Raw genomic sequence first — 18,925 nt, 5'->3', positions numbered from 1 at the left:
GGTTTTAAGCTTACTTAAATAGTTATTCGGAACGGCGGGTGTCTCAATCCACTCCAATCACGAACATTAGGATAGGGGTACAGAAATTGACTTTAATGGAAACTCAAAATGAGAACTAGGATTATATAGATAATATAATAAACAATAATTCCTATGAACAATTTAAGAAAAAAGAATGTTTCACCAGAACAGAGATTAAAGCAGAAGACTCTAGAGCCCAAATCGTGAACGACTAAGGTAGTCATTATTGAGCCAAACTACCTAAATAGAATTAAGAAACATCATCAGTAAATACGAGTGTCTGAAACAAAGAACTACATGGATTACTATAATAAACAATCAACTTGAAACTGGCACCCAAAGGATCCTTAAAATCTTTACAGGGAATAAATAAACGCTGAAAACAGTTTCTATAGAACGAAGGGAGAATAAAAATAAGCATATTATCTCACCTTTATCTGCAACCTCTTGGACAGGTTGAGATACACCCCTAAAGTCTTAGAAAAATAGAAATAGAAAGAGAGTCGAGTACATCATCTTGAAGCTCTTGAAAAATATTTTCCAATGTTACCATAGAAAGCTACACTTGACAACATTCTTCTCTGTTTATCAAGGAAAACCAATAAATAAAAACACTATATTGAAATTTTGATTATTATTTAATTAAATATTGAAAATGATTTCCGTTATTTTCAAGACTATAATAAAACCTACTTTTGAATTCATCACGTACATTTACAAATGTTTCTCTGGATATTGCACGCTGAACTATGCTATGCTGGAGTTGCTCAGGTTGAGTTTAAAAGCCACAGATTTTAGGTGACCATATAAAAAGAAGTCAAGAGTTGTTAGGTCCTGGGATCTAGGCGGCGATTCAATGAGATTAATCCATTGGTTGGGATAACGATCATCCAACTATTGCCTAATGAAAACTACATAATGTGGAGGTGCTCCATCCTCCGTTTTTCTAAAGAATTTCCGTGTATGTCTCTCTGATTTTTCAAACCCCCAATATTAGTGGTTCGATAGGGCGCGGACTATACATAGGTTGACATATGCTGCGTTCTCGATCTACGATACCTCACACACCCATCCATTTACGCTATGTAAGAATGCCCCTTAAATCAATCAAGTATTTTAAAATATAGAATTCGAAAGTTATTAAAACTTTTAAGTAGCTACATCTTGATTATATTCAGCTTTTACAAGCTTATTTCAAATAGACTTCAATTTTAAAATGTAATTTTTGAGTTTGATTAATAGGTGGCGACACCAATATTCACTTTAGTTACGAAGGATCCCGTGCAACGTGTGGCGCCCCATGACAATAATCAAAATAGAAAAAAAGAAAAACGGTTACTTTTGTTTTGTTTTGTTTTGTTTTTAACATTTTTCAACGTGCTTCAATTTAAAATTTAAAGAACTTAGCGTCAAATACATTATATATTTCTTGTTTATACAATAAACTTATACAATTTTATTAACAAAAGATGAGTGATAGTGATGAATATGATGGTATGTGAAGGATTTCTTCTTTAGGAATATATTTATTCTAACTTCAGAAAAATATCATTTATAAACATTTTCTTTCATATTAACTTTTTTCTAGAATCATTTAGTGAGGAGGAGTCGATAAATGACTCCCAAGGGCAGGAACAAGACAGCATGATCTTTACCCACAAGAAAAAGCTGGTAAGTTTTTCTTAATGGTATTTACATAGACATAAAAGTAAATGTTGTATTTATAATTAATTCTAATTAATCAACAAGTCATTTCAAAAGTTTACACTCAAGATGAAGTTCACTTGTATCTACTTACTCCAAAAATGATTAAACCATAATAAAATCACAGTTAGAATTGATAAATCATCCTTGAAGTACTAATACCTCATAAACCCACAAATGACATTTTTCAGGAGATGAACAAATTATTTTTTATTTAAAGTATTTGCAAATTTGCCATTGCAATGGCTGGAATCCTATCTGTCTAATCGTACCCAAAGAGTTACAGTATCTGGATGTTTATCCGATTCCAGATCCCTTAAAACTGGAGTACCTCAGGGTTCAGTGTTAGGACCACTATTATTTTTGCTCTATGTAAATGATTTGGGTTCATTAAAACTGCAGGGCAAAGTGGTTCAGTTTGCTGATGATACCACCATTTTATGGAATCATAGAGATTCTGATAATGTTAGAGCCCAGGTTTTTAAGGATCTTAAGATTTTATCGGAGTGGTGTGCTGCAAACAGGCTTGTATTTAATGTGGGCAAAACCTTTATTATGGGATTTAAGTGTGACGTTCAGGGCCTTATGTTTAGTGAAAACTCCCCCTTGCAAAACAAAGAAAGCTGTAAGTTCCTTGGTATTACCATTGATGGTCGCCTTCGCTTCGAAGATCATATCCTAAATCTTGCATCAAAATTATCCTCTGGATGCTTTGCAGTAAGAATGGCGGGGCATGAGCTGGGAGGGGTAGTTGCACGTTCAGTGTACTTTTCTCTTATCGAGTCCCACCTTCGTTATGGCTTGCCTTTTTGGGGTTTAAGCAACAAGGGATTATTAAACATAATTTTTGTGATTCAAAAAAAGGCAGTTAGATACCTATGTTCCGCTGGGTTAAGAGATTCTTGTAAACCTCTCTTTATATCTCAAAAAATCCTAACTCTTTTTTCTCTTTTTATCTTAGAAACAGCTACTCTTATTCATAAATGTCCTAAACCTCCCTCTAACACTGGTCATATGACTCGCCAGGTTAACGATTTTCCCTTACCAATCCCTACATCCTCCCTCACGAAGAACTCACTTATATACCTCAGCAAAAAAATTTACAACCATGTTCCTCTATGTATCAGACAAATTTTAGAAGTTAAGAGATTCAAAAAGGAATTAAAATCACTTTTATTATCCAGGGCATATTATAGCCTTGACGATTTTTTTAATGATACCTTTTAACCTGTGCTCTGACATCATTTTAGTGTTTTAGTTTTGTTTCCTGTTAAATAATGTAATTTACTTCTTCTAAATTCTGTTTTATTGACAGCTTTACTTATTTTTTAATGAAATTTATCAAAAAGATGCTTTTTTTCTCAATCTGTTTTGTTATGATTAATTTTGGTAATGTGTGTAAATTTTATGGTAAAGTGTTTTAGAAGTTATGTTTGTTTGAAATTTAAAGTGAATTTGGAATTTTTTAGTTTTTAGGATGCTTGTACACAAGATTTTGTTGTCTTACGTAATATAGCACATTTTCTTTCTTTCTTTCTTTCTATTTAACTTAGATATTGAATATTTTTTTAGATAATCTATTTTCACATTCAAAATTATTCGAAATTAAAGTTTTTTACTAATTTTAATTATATAAATATTTTTCACTGCATACGAGGTATTGTAATGAATATCTTGTTTTTGGAGTGGGATACACAGTTTACCCTTTGTACACAAAACACTTTGTTAGGACCAAATACACGTATTTTTTATTAATAACTAGGCCTAATTTACAATGGTATGAAAATATTAAACTTCACTGTATGCTAAATTGTCATAAAAACTGTGACAGTCTCTGGGTATAACGGATTTTAAAACTTGCAGGTGTTGCCACTTTTGTTTCTTTATTTTTCTTTTCTCATTATACATGACTGGCCACTCCACAACATCTAACACCTTTTTTGGTCTCTGTGGAAGCTCTTTCCAGTTGGCATCAAAATCAAGTATGTAATAAATTTTTTCATTAGGCAAATATCTGTCTCTACGGGATCATTTACAACCTTACAAAAAACATAATTTTAATTAATAATTTTTTATTTAATAATTATTTTGTCCAAATTAAAATTATTTTTTAATAATTTTAATTTGGACCCATCTAGCTTTTGGAATTTTATTGGTTCTAAGAAGGCTGGCACCAGACTTCCTGGTATGATGAGGCTACCCGATGATGTGGTAATTAAAGACCCACAAGACATAGTTGATGCTTTTGCACTGTTCTTTGGTGAGGCATTTATACAATCAAATGTCATTAACCATTCGTCGACGTCTGATAATGTGCCTCACTTTGACATTTCCAACATTGATGCTTCCCAGATTATTTTGGCTAGTAAAAAACTCAAAAATAAATTAACATCTGGTGTAGACGATGTACCTAGTTTCTTGGTTAAAGATTGCATTGGTGTCCTGGCTGATACACTGACCTACATTTTCAACTTAATACTGTCAACAGAACAAATTCCTGAAATTTGAAAGACTGCTAAAAGAATACCTATTTTAAAAGCTGGGGACCCTGATCAAATCGTGAACTACAGGCCAATCTCATTACTCTGTAATTTCTCAAAAATTTTCGAAATTATCCTGAATCGGTCGCTATTTAGTCACACAAAAAAACTCATCTCTGTAGACCAGCATGGATTATTTAGGCGGGCGATCTTGTGTTACTAACTTATCCTGTCTGTCTAGCCACATCTGTGAATCACAAACACAGTGATGTTATTTATACCAACTTCCAAAAAGCCTTTGATCGGATAGATCACTATATTTTGCTGCATAAATTAACTCAGTATGGTTTTTCAGGGAGATTATTTAATTTATTTCATTCCTACTTGATTGGTAGATCTCAATATGTTGAATATGAGGGCTTTAAATCGAAACTTTTTAACGTAACGTCGGGTGTGCCACAGGGCTCGAACCTGGGTCCGCTCCTGTTCAGTTTTTTTATAAATGACTTGATTGAGTCACTCACTTGTCATAGGCTGGCTTTTGCCGATGATTTGAAGCTATATTTAAATGTATATGGTTTGGAGGATTGTGTTTTTCTTGAGAACTATCTAAATACATTGGAGGTATGGTGTGCTGTTAACAGGTTATTTATTTATTTATTTATTCATGCCAAAAAGTATAAAGCTTTTACACAAGTCAGTCAAAAATATAACTCCAAATAAAAGTATTAAACTGTAAAATTCGTTTTACCTAAGAACAAAAATAAAACACATATAAGCCTAAAAAGTAATGCTTAAAAACACTTAACACTAAAAGTCAAGAGACCCAGCCTATGCAATAGCACTGAAATTTGAGCTCAGGAATTCCTCAAATGAATAAAAAGCATTGGTGACTAAAAAATGTTTTACCATTGTCTTATAAGCATTAAGAGGCAAATCCTTAACGGAGACCGGCAGGACATTAAAGAACTTAATTCCATAATAAGACACGCCATTACGGGTACGCTCGAGTCTCCTAAATGGTGCCACCAAGGAGCCGCTATTTCTGGTGTCATGACTGTGAGTGCTAGCATGAGTCGCAAACCTGAGTAGGTTTTCCCTAATGAACACAAGGCACAGAAGTATGAAGGCGCTTGGTAAGGTGAGAACTCTCAGAACCTGAAGTGGACCCTACAAAAATTCCTGTATCCAATCTGCGCAATCACTCGCAGACATCGACGTTGCAATGCAAAAATCCTGGGCATATGCGCTGAATGACCCCAGTTTAGTAAGTTATACGTCATTAGAGAGTGAAAATATCCAAAGTAAGCTGTTCTGAGAGTACCTATGGAGACAGACCCAGACAAATTGCGAATCAGGAAAGTACACCTTGATAATTTGGTTGACAATTCATCTATGTGACCTTGCCACGTCAGTTAGGCTTGAATGCGGCTAAATGTAGTGTGGTCAGTTACTCTAGATCAAAAACACCCTTAAATTTTAATTACTTTATGAAATGAAATGAAATGAAATATATCTTTATTAAATAGGTACATCTAATATACATAAAAACAAAACTATACTAAATAAATAACTTAACTAGGTAACAAAAAAAAAAAAAAATAATAAGCACAATTTCACCCTCTTGAAAGAAAAACAAACAAATAAATGAATTTCCACCAACCACATTAGTTTATTGCCCTAATTCGCCAATTTCCAAATTAATTTATATTATTCAAACTAATTTATATTATTCATTAGAACAGTTTTTAACCGATCAAGAGATTGTGATTCCTTTATTTCTCGAGGAAGACTATTATATTTTTGAAAACCCTTAAAAAACAAAGAATTCATGGTACTTCTAAAATTTGCTATTGGAATAAAAATATCATCACTATTTCTTGTAGGGTAATCATGGACATTTCTATTAAAAGTAATGAACTGTTTGAAATAAGGTGGCGCTATATTATTTACAATCCTATATATAAAAATCAGAGAAAGAAAGCAAAACCTTCTCTCAACAGAAAATCAATTTAGAGTGTTGAGCATAAAGGATATTAGTGTAAGGCGGTGTGCATTTAATATCACCCTCATGCCCCGATTCTGGAGTCTGTTAGTCTGGTTTATATTAAATAAATACTGCACTGAGGCACAAAAGTCAAAATGTGGTTGAATGATAGTATTATAAACCATTAATTTAGATTGATAAGATAGACCTGTTGATATTCTACTAAAAAAGAAATTTTTTTTTGCAATTTTCTTTTCAATGTAATCACAATGAGTTTTAAAGTTAAGCAAATTATCAAGTTGCAGACCCAAATATTTCATACATGTTACAAATTCAATTTGTTAATTAAAAACATTTAGTTTTTAGGATGCTTGTACACAAGATTTTGTTGTCTTACGTAATATAGCACATTTTCTTTCTTTCTTTCTTTCTTTCATTGTTAATTAATAATTGAGGACTAATATCCACAATTTTCCGATATTTATACTTAGATGTAAATATTATTGCTTTAGTTTTCGCCACATTTAACTTTAACTTATTAATATTTAAATATAATGATATCTGTGACAATACCCCATTCATTTTATCTACTGCTCTGTTAAGACTTGTATCACTACATGCCAAAAATGTGTCATCAGCAAAAAGGTTTATAAATTCACAATTTACAAAAAGCCCAATATCATTCATATACAATATAAATAGAAGAGGTCCGAAAACACTTCCTTGAGGTACTCCCATATTGTTATTTAGTTATAAACAATACCAGCTAAGCCATAGTTCTTTAATTTTTGTAATAATATGTCCCTATCAATAGTTTCAAAAGCTCTCCTTAAGTCCAAGAACACCCCAACTACATATTTATTATTATCAAGATCAGTTTTTATTTTAGATAAGGTCAATTGAAGGGCTGATTCGCATGAATGCCCACGACGAAAACCTGATTGATTAGTCATCAAATTTTCATTACTTGTAATATGTTCCAAGCTTTGATCATATACTGCTATTTCTCTAACTTTTTCAATTGGAGGTAAAGTATTTATTGGTCTAAATTCACTGGCATTTATTGTATTATTGACCTTTGGAATTGGAATAATTATGCTAGATTTTAGTTTTTCAGGGATTTCACTAGAGCTAAGAGATGTATTCAATAAATTCGATATAACATGACCAATAGTTTGAAATAAAGATTTTAAAATTTTTGCATTTAGTATTTCATGTATTGAACATTTATTGTCAAGTTTATTAATTATTTTTTGAGCATCAGATAAAGTCAATAACTTAAATTTAGACATTTCGAAATTTAAATTGGCATCAATATTATTCCATTTCTGTTGGCTTGGTATACTTTCATTAATTTGTTCAATAGTAGCAACAAAATAAAAATTAAATATTTTTGCAATTTCCGAGCTATCTGTAATAACTTCAACATTGACAGAGTTCAAATTCCAATTACATTCAAACAATTTTAACCCTATATGACACTATTTTGTGTAGATTAGAGCAAATTACTGATCTTGGTATCACCTTTGACTCTGAATTTACATTCGTTCCACACTTCAACAACATAGTCAAGTCAGCCCTGACAAGGCTTGGGTTCATAATTAGAAGTTCTCAGAGTTTTACTTTGGAAACTACATTAAGACTGCTTTTCTGTTGCTTTGTGAGATCAAAACTGGAGTTTGGCTGCATTATATGGAACCCGCTCTATCAGAATCATGTTGGTCTCCTTGAATCTGTTCAGCGTAGATTTGCTAAGTTTTTGGCCTTCAGGCAGGATGGCATATATCCGGCAAGAGGGTTTGATCATCGGCAACTATTGGAACGCTTCAATCTACATCCATTACATCTCAGAAGAATGATCTTCTCTGTAAAATCCCTGCATGGGTTACTTAATGGATTCATTGATAGTCCTGTACTTCTTTCTGGTGCACGTTTCATGGTGCCTAGGCTTAATGCTAGACATCCCCTAACATTCTTTCTGCCAAGGCCTCATACTAACATCCTGTTGAAATCGCCACTATACACAAATTATACAATATGCGCTATATTTAATCGGATCTGTCACATGTGCGATATAAATTTCTCTCCAGTTCATGTTATTGTCGATATCTTGGTGGAAAGAAAGAAAGAAAGAAAATGTGCTATATTACGTAAGACAACAAAATCTTGTGTACAAGCATCCTAAAAACTAAAAAATTCCAAATTCCCTTTAAATTTCAAATTTCAAACAAACATAACATCTAAAACACTTTACCATAAAATTTACACACATTACCAAAATTAATCATAACAAAACAGATTGAGAAAAAAAAAGCATCTTTTTGATAAATTTCATTAAAAAATAAGTAAAGCTGTCAATAAAACAGAATTTAGAAGAAGTAAATTAAATTATTTAACAGGAAACAAAACTAAAACACTAAAATGATGTCAGGGCACAGGTCAAAAGGTATCATTAAAAAAATCGTCAAGGCTATAATATGCCCTGGATAATAAAAGTGATTATAATTTCTTTTTGAATTTCTTAACTTCTAAAATTTGTCTGATACATAGAGGAACATGGATGTAAATTTTTTTGCTAAGGTATATAAGTGAATTCTTGGTGTGGGAGGATGTAGGGATTGGTAAGGGAAAATCGTTAACCTGGCGAGCCATATGACCAGTGTTAGAGGGAGGTTTAGGACATTTATGAATAAGAGTAGCTGTTTCTAAGATAAAAAGAGAAAAAAGACTTAGGATTTTTTGAGATATAAAGAGAGGTTTACAAGAATCTCTTAACCCAGTGGAACATAGGTATCTAACTGCCTTTTTTTGAATCACAAAAATTATGTTTAATAATCCCTTGTTGCTTAAACCCCAAGCCATAACGAAGATGGGACTCAATAAGAGAAAAGTACACTGAACGTGCAACTACCCCTCCCAGCTCATGCCCCGCCATTCTTACTGCAAAGCATCCAAAGGATAATTTTGATGCAAGATTTAGGATATGATCTTCAAAGCGAAGGCGACCATCAATGGTAATACCAAGGAACTTACAGCTTTCTTTGTATTGCAAGGGGGAGTTTTCACTAAAAATAAGGAAATGACACAAAACATTTCTCAACATCAACTGAACGTCACACTTAAATCCCATAATAAAGGTTTTGCCCACATTAAATACAAGCCTGTTTGCAGCACACCACTCCGATAAAATCTTAAGATCCTTAAAAACCTGGGCTCTAACATTATCAGAATCTCTATGATTCCATAAAATGGTGGTATCATCAGCAAACTGAACCACTTTGCCCTGCAGTTTTAATGAACCCAAATCATTTACATAGAGCAAAAATAACAGTGGTCCTAACACTGAACCCTGAGATACTCCAGTTTTAAGAGATCTGGAATCGGATAAACATCCAGATACTGTAACTCTTTGGGTACGATTTGACAGATAGGATTCCAGCCATTGCAATGCCACACCTCTAAAGCCATAACTATTGAGCTTAGACAGCAGTATTCCATGATCTACACAATCAAATGCCTTGGATAAATCGCGAAACACTGCCGCCGCGGACTCTCCAGAATTTAAGGATACATAGACACTCTCCAAAAAGCCGAAAACAGCGTCATGAGTCCCTTTTCCCGTTTGAAATCCAAACTGATTTGCAGATAAAATGCAATTATGTTGCAAAAAAGACAAAATTCTGATTTTTACAACTATCTTGGAAAGGGTAGATAATATAGAAATTGGACGGAAATTACAAGGCTCACTCTAATATCCACCCTTATAAAAAGGGATAACCACTGCCTCTTTCAAACATGCTGGAAAGATGCCATTATGAAAGGAATTGTTTATGGCAGAAGCTAAGGCACTCAATGCTGAGTCAGGCAAAAGGAGTAGTAATTTTGATGATATTTCATCAGCTCCACCTGATTTATGGTTTTTTAAGCTTTTAATTGCATCTTCAACGTCAGTAAGGCTAACAGGATAAAAGAAAAAAGAATTTTGAACTGACACTTGTTGAATATAATGCAAAGGATCAATATTAGTATTCACTTGAGCAATAAATGAGGAATATTACAGTAATAATCATTTAAACTATTTGGTCTTACTTCTGGTTCTGAAACTTTCTTGTGAGAATGCCTGAAGACATTTAAACTTAAAAATGTAGATATTTTTTTTTGCAGCTATTGTTTATTTCTATTTGTGTTTATGTTTTGAATTATGGTTCGATGGCTTTAAACCGTAATAACCTTAATATTACTAATGCAAAAATTGGTCATATAAACGTTAGATCTTTAATTCCTAAATTTCAGCTTATCAAAGACTATATCCTACTAAATAAGTTTGACATTTTTGCCGTCACAGAATCTTGGCTCTCGGGCTTTATTGATGATGAAATGTTACAAATTGAAGGTTTTCGCTTGGTTAGGGGCGACCGTACCATAGGTAGAGGAGGCGGAATTGTAGTCTATGTGAGAGATACCATAAAATATTCTATTTTAAATGATTTTGACTGCAATTTTTCTGAGCAAATATGGATACAGTTTAAAACTAAGGGTGTTCTAAGCACCATAGGTGTTTTCTATAGGCCCCCGGGTCTTACTAATATACATAATTTTATGACTGAGTTTGAAACTAACATTTGTAGATATCTTTTGTCGTGTGACAATCTCCTCTGTCTTGGCGATTTTAATATAAACGTAATCAACTTGGAATCTATCCATACGCAAAGGTTTCTTTCTCTACTTCAGGTATACAGCTTAAGTCAAATTATCAATGAGTTCACTCGGCCTGGCTTAGCTGGAAACGGCTCCCTCTTAGATTTGATTATATGCTCAAACATAGATTTTGTACAGAATTAGTGTTGATTCAAATTTTCAGGTATCAGATCATTTTGTCGTTTTATGTAAAGTACGTCTTATGATTTTCAAACCTCCACCCTTCCTATTAACGTACAGGGATTTTATACATGATAATTTTTACCAAGATTTATTAAATTCTCGATTAGATGACATATTTTATATGGAAGATATTAATGCTAAAGTTGATAGGTTTAATGATGGTATACTTAATCTTTTTAATATACATGCGCCATTTAAAACGGCCAGAATTACTAAAGGAAGGAGTCCTTGCATCACAGATAATATCAAACATCTTATTTATCTTAGAAATGGGGCCTTGTCCAAGTACAAAAGACAAAAACTGAATTAAATTGGGAACACTATCGCCAACTTCGGAACCAAGTGACAGCGGCTGTTGAAATAGAGAAGAAGTGCTATCTCAATATTACCTTACAAAAGGGTGACTCCAAAAATAACTGGAAGGTACTACGTCAGCTGAACATACATTGCAAGCCTCAAAACCGCATTTCTTCAACACATTTATTAATAGTATATCGGAACAGCTCACTGTAAATAGTTTGTTATATGCGGATGATACAAAATTGTATTATGGCATCAATAGTATCTTAGATTGTATGGAATTGCAAAATAATATTAATCTCCTCAATGCATGGTGCAAAAATAACAATCTTCCTCTTAATGCTGCCAAGTGTAAAGTTGTTTCTTACTCTTTGAAGAAAAACCTGATTATGTATGACTATACTATGGACAGTGAGACTGTCCCGAGATCAACGGAGTTCAAGGATTTGGGGTTGACATTCGACAGCACTCTTTTCTTTCAGCCACACATTCAGGACATTGTTAATCGGAGCTACAGAATGCTGGGTTTTGTCATTAGGAACCCACATAGCTTTAATAATATCTTTAGTCTTAAAATTTTGTATTTTTCTTATGTGAGATCAATACTGGAATATGCTTCTTCTGTGTGGTCACCATTTTATATGAATCATATACATGAACTAGAAAATGTTCAGCGTAAATTCTTAAAGTTCCTTTCATATAAATGTGACGGAGTGTACCCAGAAATTGGTTTTTCACATCAACGCCTACTAGGAAGGTACTCCTTTAGTAGTCTTGAGGAGAGGCGAAAATCTGCTGATCCGAAATTTTTATTTAAACTTCTTAATAATAAAATTGATTCGCCAGACTTATTACGACATGTAAATCTTCATGTGCCCCGCATATCATCTAGAAATTCTGACACATTTTACCTATCTAGACCTAGAACGAATATTTGTAAATATTCTCCAATGCGTAGAGCATGTGGCACTTTTAATTCTGTTCAGGATCAATGTGACATATTCAACTGCAGTTTGTCCGAAATTGAAAGAGTACGCTTTTCCTAGATAGTAGACATAAACAAAATTATTTTTTATTCAAGTATTGTATAATATTGTAGGAAACTATTGCTATTAATAATGTATTCTTTTTTTTTTCTCTAGTTTTGGATTGTAATTTGTATAATATTGTATTTTTTTCCCCCACTCAATAATTGGAATTTTTTTCCAGAAACGTTGTCTTATTATCTACTGAATGTTAAGGAAGGAATCAATGAGTTAACAATCTTGACTCTACTTGATTACTCCAAGGCCTTTGATAAGTTGAATCACCTACTATTACTGGCTATACTAAAATTCTTAGGTTTTGGGGAGAGTGCTCGCTCTCTAGTTCGGCAATATTTGACCGGTCGAACTCAGATAGTGAAGCTCAATGAGAAGCAATCCTCGGCTATGGATCTCTCTTGCGGAGTACCACAAGGGTCTATTCTTGGTCCTCTATTCTTTACCCTGTATACGTCTCAATTGAGTCTCAAATATTCAAAAGTCCATCTATATGCCGACGATACACAGGTTTATTTCTCTTTTCCTCCTAACAAAATCTTAGAAGCTAATGATAAGGTATCTTACGACCTTAACATGCCAGCAAAGGCATCGGAAAAACATTGTTTGAGTTTAAACCCAAGTAAATGTAAGGTTCTTCTTTTTGGTAGGTTGTATTCCAGAGACACATATTAGAAATTTGTTCAGATTAAATTCAATGGTCAACTAATAAATTGTAGTAATGTGGCTAGGAATCTTGGAGTTTTATTAGATGTTAAGTTGAGGTTCACTGAGCACATTGATCAATGTATTAAAAAAGCTTTTATTAACCTTAAGCTACTTTATAGTCAGAGGCAGCTCCTTAATAGGGAACTAAAAAAAGTTTTATGTGACAGTCTTGTATTATCCCATTTCACTTACTGTGATGTTTTCTATGGCCCCTGCCTTTTGATAAGTGATATAAAAAGAATACAGTACATTCAAAATTGTTGTGTAAGGCTAATTAATGGAATGAGAAAATTTGATAGAGGTGTGAGTAGTGAGTTACGCTTGATGAGATGGCTAAATATGAGTGAAAGGAGGTTACTACATAGTCTTGTTCTCTTTAATAAAATTGTCTTTAAAAAATGTCCTAATTACCTTTATCAGAAAATTAAGTTTAAATATGACGCTCATGTTTTGGACTTAAGAAATAAGCATTTTATTACACCTCCTCTTCATAAAACTGTTTTATTTGAGAGGAGCTTTAGTTACTGTATTCATCTGCAATATAAAAAAATTCCTCCTGAGTTAAAATATATGCATTAGTTGTATACTTAACACAACTTAGCCAAAAAACGGATGTTTTTAGCTGAAGTTCTGAGGCCTGCTGTGACCCATGGTTTTCTATTTTTCATTTTAAGACTCTTTTTAAGAAAACACTGATTGATCTTGTCACATAGCACATGAAATTGTAAACGGGTCAGGAGCCATTTCAACTGCATTCCAATTAACCAAAGCTGTAGTAGAAGAAGAAGCATTGAAATTTGCTCTGCTGAAAATTATTCCTATATGAGATGAAGGAAATACAGTGTTGCATGGAATCCTAGCGAGAATGGCTTCATGGTCAGAAATACCAGATAAGAGTACTCTACATGACACATCATTTAAATTTGTACACAAATAATCAATAGTAGTTGCAGATGAGGATGTTATACGTGTGGGTAAAAGAACATGCATCTTTAAGTCATAAGATTCCAATATACTTAAAAGGGATGTATGATATGATAGCAAGCTTACATCAGTAAAGTTAATATTAAAGTCACCAGCCAATATAACTATGAAGTGTAGAGACAATTGGGATAATAGAGAATCAAGTATGTCCAGGAACATACCAATATCTCATGTGGGTGGTCTATAAACACAAAGAACATATAAATGAAATCGCTTACAAAAACAAAGGGAGAATTCAAAAACCTCCAACAGAAAGCTATCATACTTATTAATTTTACAGAAAAAAGCTTCAATTGTTTGTTTAACTAAAATCGCTGTTCCTCCATGTATGGAGTGTTGCCGACAAAAAATTGATATAGGAATCAAAGGAAGTGAGCTTCATCTTCTGTGTATTTATCTATAAAAAAGAATCCCTATCACAGTCAGTATCTAGAAGTCCAGGTTGATTACTTGGTTTTATTGTGGACACATTTTTTGATGAAATGCTACTTTTGAAATGTTTTAAAATATGGGTAAACAGTAATAATGCTAAATCTGATCCAAAGTTGCTGGCATGATTAGACTCTAAAATTCTATTTAGATTAATATTATTTGCGTGAAATATTCTATAGAGAGCCTTATTGCTATTATAAATTACATTATGGTTTGGATACATGTAAGGGCTTGTCATCACTAAACTATTGCTATGTAAATGTATGAAATTTTTTAAAATAGGGAGTGTTGATCAAATACCATTTAACATTAAAATCAACATATCTTTTTCTGTAAATTCCTTAACCATAGATGATGCAGTATAAATCAGTTCATTGTTTGTACTTGTAAGTTTTTAAGAGTGTCAACGAATTTAAATTAAATCCATAAATATATATTTAATTTTGCTATTAACAGCTCGTGATTAATTGTATATAGGATTATACACATGTTTGTACTGTACATTTTCTAAATAAATTAATAAATGTGAGTTTTCATATTTTTTTTAGATAAAAGTGATAGATAGTGACAGTTCATCTTCAGAGACAGAGGAGGTAGTTTACGCAAATAATTCAAAAAATCAGGTATATTTGCAAATAGAGTTCAGTATTAATACGCTACTATACTAAGGATATAAAGAAGCTAAGTTGATTTTTGATTTTTCAGATAGAAACAGTAGACAGTGATGATTCATCATCAAATACTCCAGAGAAGCTTTATCAAATTGATTCATCTAATCAAGTAATATATCAAAATAGGTTATGTACAAATTTAGTTTATTTTATTACTTTTTAGGTCAATAACAGTAGCGACAGTTCATTATCAGAAACTCAGGAGATCACTCATATAAATGATCCATGTGATAAGGTACAATTAGTAAAAAAGAATCTTTTAAATATGTCAAGTAATTAAGTAGTTAAATAAGTCAAGTTGTAAGTTAAAATATGTCCAAAAATGTTTCATGCAATTCTTTGTTCCATCAATTGATATATTATATATTTTTTAATTATTTACATATTTTTTTAAGAATGACCAGACTTCTGCCAAACACATAGAGGGGTTAGCGATTGAGTCGCAAAGTATCATGTCATCAAAATTTTCATCGATGTCGAATGCGGTACTACAAAACCTAAAATTAATTTATTAAAATTAAATCATTATTTAAATTTCAGGCCTCCAAATTATCAAGTGATCAAAGTGGGCCGCTTTTAGCAGAAGTACGTAAATTATTGGGAATTTAAATAAAAAAACAAAATCTAATTCAAATGTTCTTCCATTTTCTAGGATTCTAACACTGAAATTATTGATGCTACCCCTGAAAGTGATGAAATCGATGTAAGCCTTATTTAACTAATTATTTGAACTATTTAAAATGATTTGTCATATTTAGGTACCAAATAATGCACAGCAACCCGAAGTAGTTCAGGAGAAATCAAAACACAATTCTGGTGAAGAGGATATTCTTAATTTGTCTGATAAAATGAGAAAGTCGAGAATGACTGAGCAGTTTTCGTTTTTTGGGGAAGGTGGGTCATGTGAGGAACATTTGACATTTTTGTTTGAATATGTGCAATATTGCAGGTATTTTAAACAGTACTTCAATACATCCTATTGGAGAGACGAAAAACTGGAGAGCCAGTAATGCCAAATGGGACATTCAAAACAACGATAGCAGTGACAGTGTCGAAATCATTGACGCTAGTAGCGAAATAATAAATGTAATTATTATTTCCATTTCTGGTATTGGTATATGTTATTGTTTACAGGGTATGCTCAGTATATTTAAACAAAGTTTTATGAAGTGCGTTTTTTGAGCATAGAAAACCATGTCCGGAAACATTACTGCCGTTTTAAAATGCGATTCTGCATTTAAACTCATTGTTTGGTCAAAATTAATACAATCGTATTGATTGGTTTATTATAAAATTTTTAAATTTTTTTGCCAATTTAAAAGTACTAAAAAATATACAGGGTGGCCAAATAAGCGAGGTAAGCGGCTGTATCTCAGGATCTGTACATCTGGCAGCAATGGATTTTTTTTTTATTATTATAAAAGTGGCCATGAGAAAATTCTGGAAATTATTTTTAAGTTCCGTATTTCACCGCAAGAGGGCGCAACTAAAAATTAAATAAAAGAAACGTCTTTTTCTCCGAAAACTTAAATATTAACTTTTACTTTTGATATTATTTTTAGTAAGCCTAGATAATTTGCTATAATTTTGGTTTATGAATTATTGACGTACGAACGATAGTAGGGGTGGGGGAAGCCATTGAAAGTGGAATCATTAAAATCGGTGTAAATTCTAAACCACTTATTCGATTTGAGCAATTTAAAATTTATTCGCAAGATAAATGTAGCTGCTTTAAAAGTCTGATCTCATCACTACCCTATAGTTCCCAATAAAACCGCCAGAGGGCGCAATTTGTAATAATTCCAGTTTTTTTCATTTTGCTCCAAAAATTCAAATCGAATGATAGATTTTTGACATCATATTTAAAAAGTAGATAAAATTTGCAAAAATACTGTGAAAACCGCACGATGATATCTTTGCTCGTTTTAAAGTTATAGCGAATTAAAGTTTTTTACGTACCGCCATCTAGTGTCGCGCCTAAAAAATCTCTAATTAGTATTACCACAACTAGGATACCATGAAGTTGTCATAATTAATAAATTATTAGAGTAATAATTGATTGATAATTATAAATTAATAATACCTATGTATCACAGAATAACTGGAAGTTTATGTGACTTTCTTAAGGCAAATAATTTTATTAACGAATTTCTTTTTATATTTAAATTATGGTCCTGAAAAGGACCAATTTTAAACCCAAACATATTTAGTATTTAATGTCTCGATAGGTGTTCAAACTGCTTTCCATCACATTACAAACAAGCTTCCCTGCTGTTTCGATTTCAGCAGCTAATATTTCATTTATTGCACCACGGATTCTGTTTTCCATATCCTGTCTTGTTGTAGGTGGAGTTTGGTACACAATATCTTTTAAACGACCCCATAAGTAAAAGTCTAGGCATGTTAAGTCGGGTGACCTGGCCGGCCAAAGATATAGACTCCTCTTTCCGATCCAGCGCCCTTGAAGGTAATTATTTATATGATGCCGCACCAAACGGGAAAAATTTGCTGGACACCCGTCCAATTGAAAATACAGGGTCCGTCTTACTTCCAATGACAAATCTTCCATTAAAATAGGCAAGGAATTTGTTAAAAAATGCAAAAAAACATTACCGGTTAATGTGCCATTAAAAAAATAAGGACCAATAATTTTCATTCCGATAATGCCACACCACACGTTTACACTCCGCGGCCTTGGTGCTGGACTTCTCGCACCCAACGAGGATTTTCAACCGACCAATAATGCATATTATGCCTGTTAACTGTTTCATCGCTACAAAAAGTGGCTTCATCGGTCCACAGAATCTGTGACAAAAAATCCCTGTTTTCGCGAATCATTGCTAGTATCCATTGGCAAAAATCAATTCGGCGCTCAAAATCATGTTCGTTTAGAGCTTGGTGTAGGATTATATGAAAAGGGTGTAGCCTTAAAATAAAAAGAAATGCCTATATTCGAGAAGAAAATTATAATAAAAAGATATATTACCTGTGGTCTTTAAGTATATTTTGAACAGTAGTTCGAGCTATTCCCAAATCTAAAGATAACGCACGAGTTCCAATATGCCTATTAAACTCTGCGTAGGCCAACACATTAATAATGTTTTCTTCAGTTCTTCCAGTAGAGCGACGCCTTCTAAATTTGGGCCGACTAAAACTCCCAGTATCGCGTAGTCGCTATACCAACCGTGGAAAAATTCTTCTGCCATAATGGCGGCGGTCTGGATAGCGAAGAGCATACTGTCTTTCAGCTATTGCTGCATTTTGAAAGCACTCAAAAAAAACCGCAATCAAATCCACAGCTTCATTATTTGTTAAAGGCATTTTACAAAAAATCGAGCAAAGAAAATTGAAAACAGATTTAAACTGGCCGTCTAATAAATATTTGACGTTTCCATACAATCCTTTTTAAAAGTTTCTTTTGTTTTTGCCGCCTACTATACGTTAACTAGACATTCTAAGGCCGAGGGCTAGATGGCGGTATATAAGTTTGGACTCGGTGCGTAATAGACTTTAATTCGCTATAACTTTAAAACAAGCAAAGATATCATCGTGCGGTTTTCACAGTATTTTTGCAAATTTTATCTACTTTTTAAATATGATGTCAAAAATCTACCATTCGATTTGAATTTTTGGAGCAAAATGAAAAAAACTGAAATTATTACAAATTGCGCCCTCTGGCGGTCTTATTAGGAACTATAGGATAGTGATGAGAACAGA

The 18,925-nt window shown here is 32.9% G+C and overlaps 1 protein-coding gene across 1 annotated transcript in view; it reads left to right on the top strand.

Moving 5' to 3' along the window:
- The first annotated feature begins 1,333 nt into the window (after positions 1 to 1,333).
- The window catches only part of LOC126736022 (transcription termination factor 2), a 103,069-nt gene continuing 85,477 nt past the window's right edge, over positions 1,334 to 18,925 (top strand). Inside the window, exons 1-10 of the mRNA XM_050440211.1 lie at positions 1,334 to 1,515; positions 1,610 to 1,692; positions 15,086 to 15,160; positions 15,243 to 15,317; positions 15,372 to 15,443; positions 15,604 to 15,693; positions 15,749 to 15,793; positions 15,861 to 15,911; positions 15,967 to 16,102; positions 16,158 to 16,294. Of these exons, the coding sequence (XP_050296168.1) occupies positions 1,491 to 1,515; positions 1,610 to 1,692; positions 15,086 to 15,160; positions 15,243 to 15,317; positions 15,372 to 15,443; positions 15,604 to 15,693; positions 15,749 to 15,793; positions 15,861 to 15,911; positions 15,967 to 16,102; positions 16,158 to 16,294 (789 nt within the window). The 5' untranslated portion in view covers positions 1,334 to 1,490. The remainder of the gene's footprint in view (positions 1,516 to 1,609; positions 1,693 to 15,085; positions 15,161 to 15,242; positions 15,318 to 15,371; positions 15,444 to 15,603; positions 15,694 to 15,748; positions 15,794 to 15,860; positions 15,912 to 15,966; positions 16,103 to 16,157; positions 16,295 to 18,925) is intronic.

This window comes from Anthonomus grandis, chromosome 5, assembly GCF_022605725.1.
Source record: "Anthonomus grandis grandis chromosome 5, icAntGran1.3, whole genome shotgun sequence".
Classification (NCBI taxonomy): domain Eukaryota; kingdom Metazoa; phylum Arthropoda; class Insecta; order Coleoptera; family Curculionidae; genus Anthonomus; species Anthonomus grandis.
Note: the sequence above shows the minus strand (reverse complement) of the source record. Positions and strands in the feature narration are given on the sequence as shown.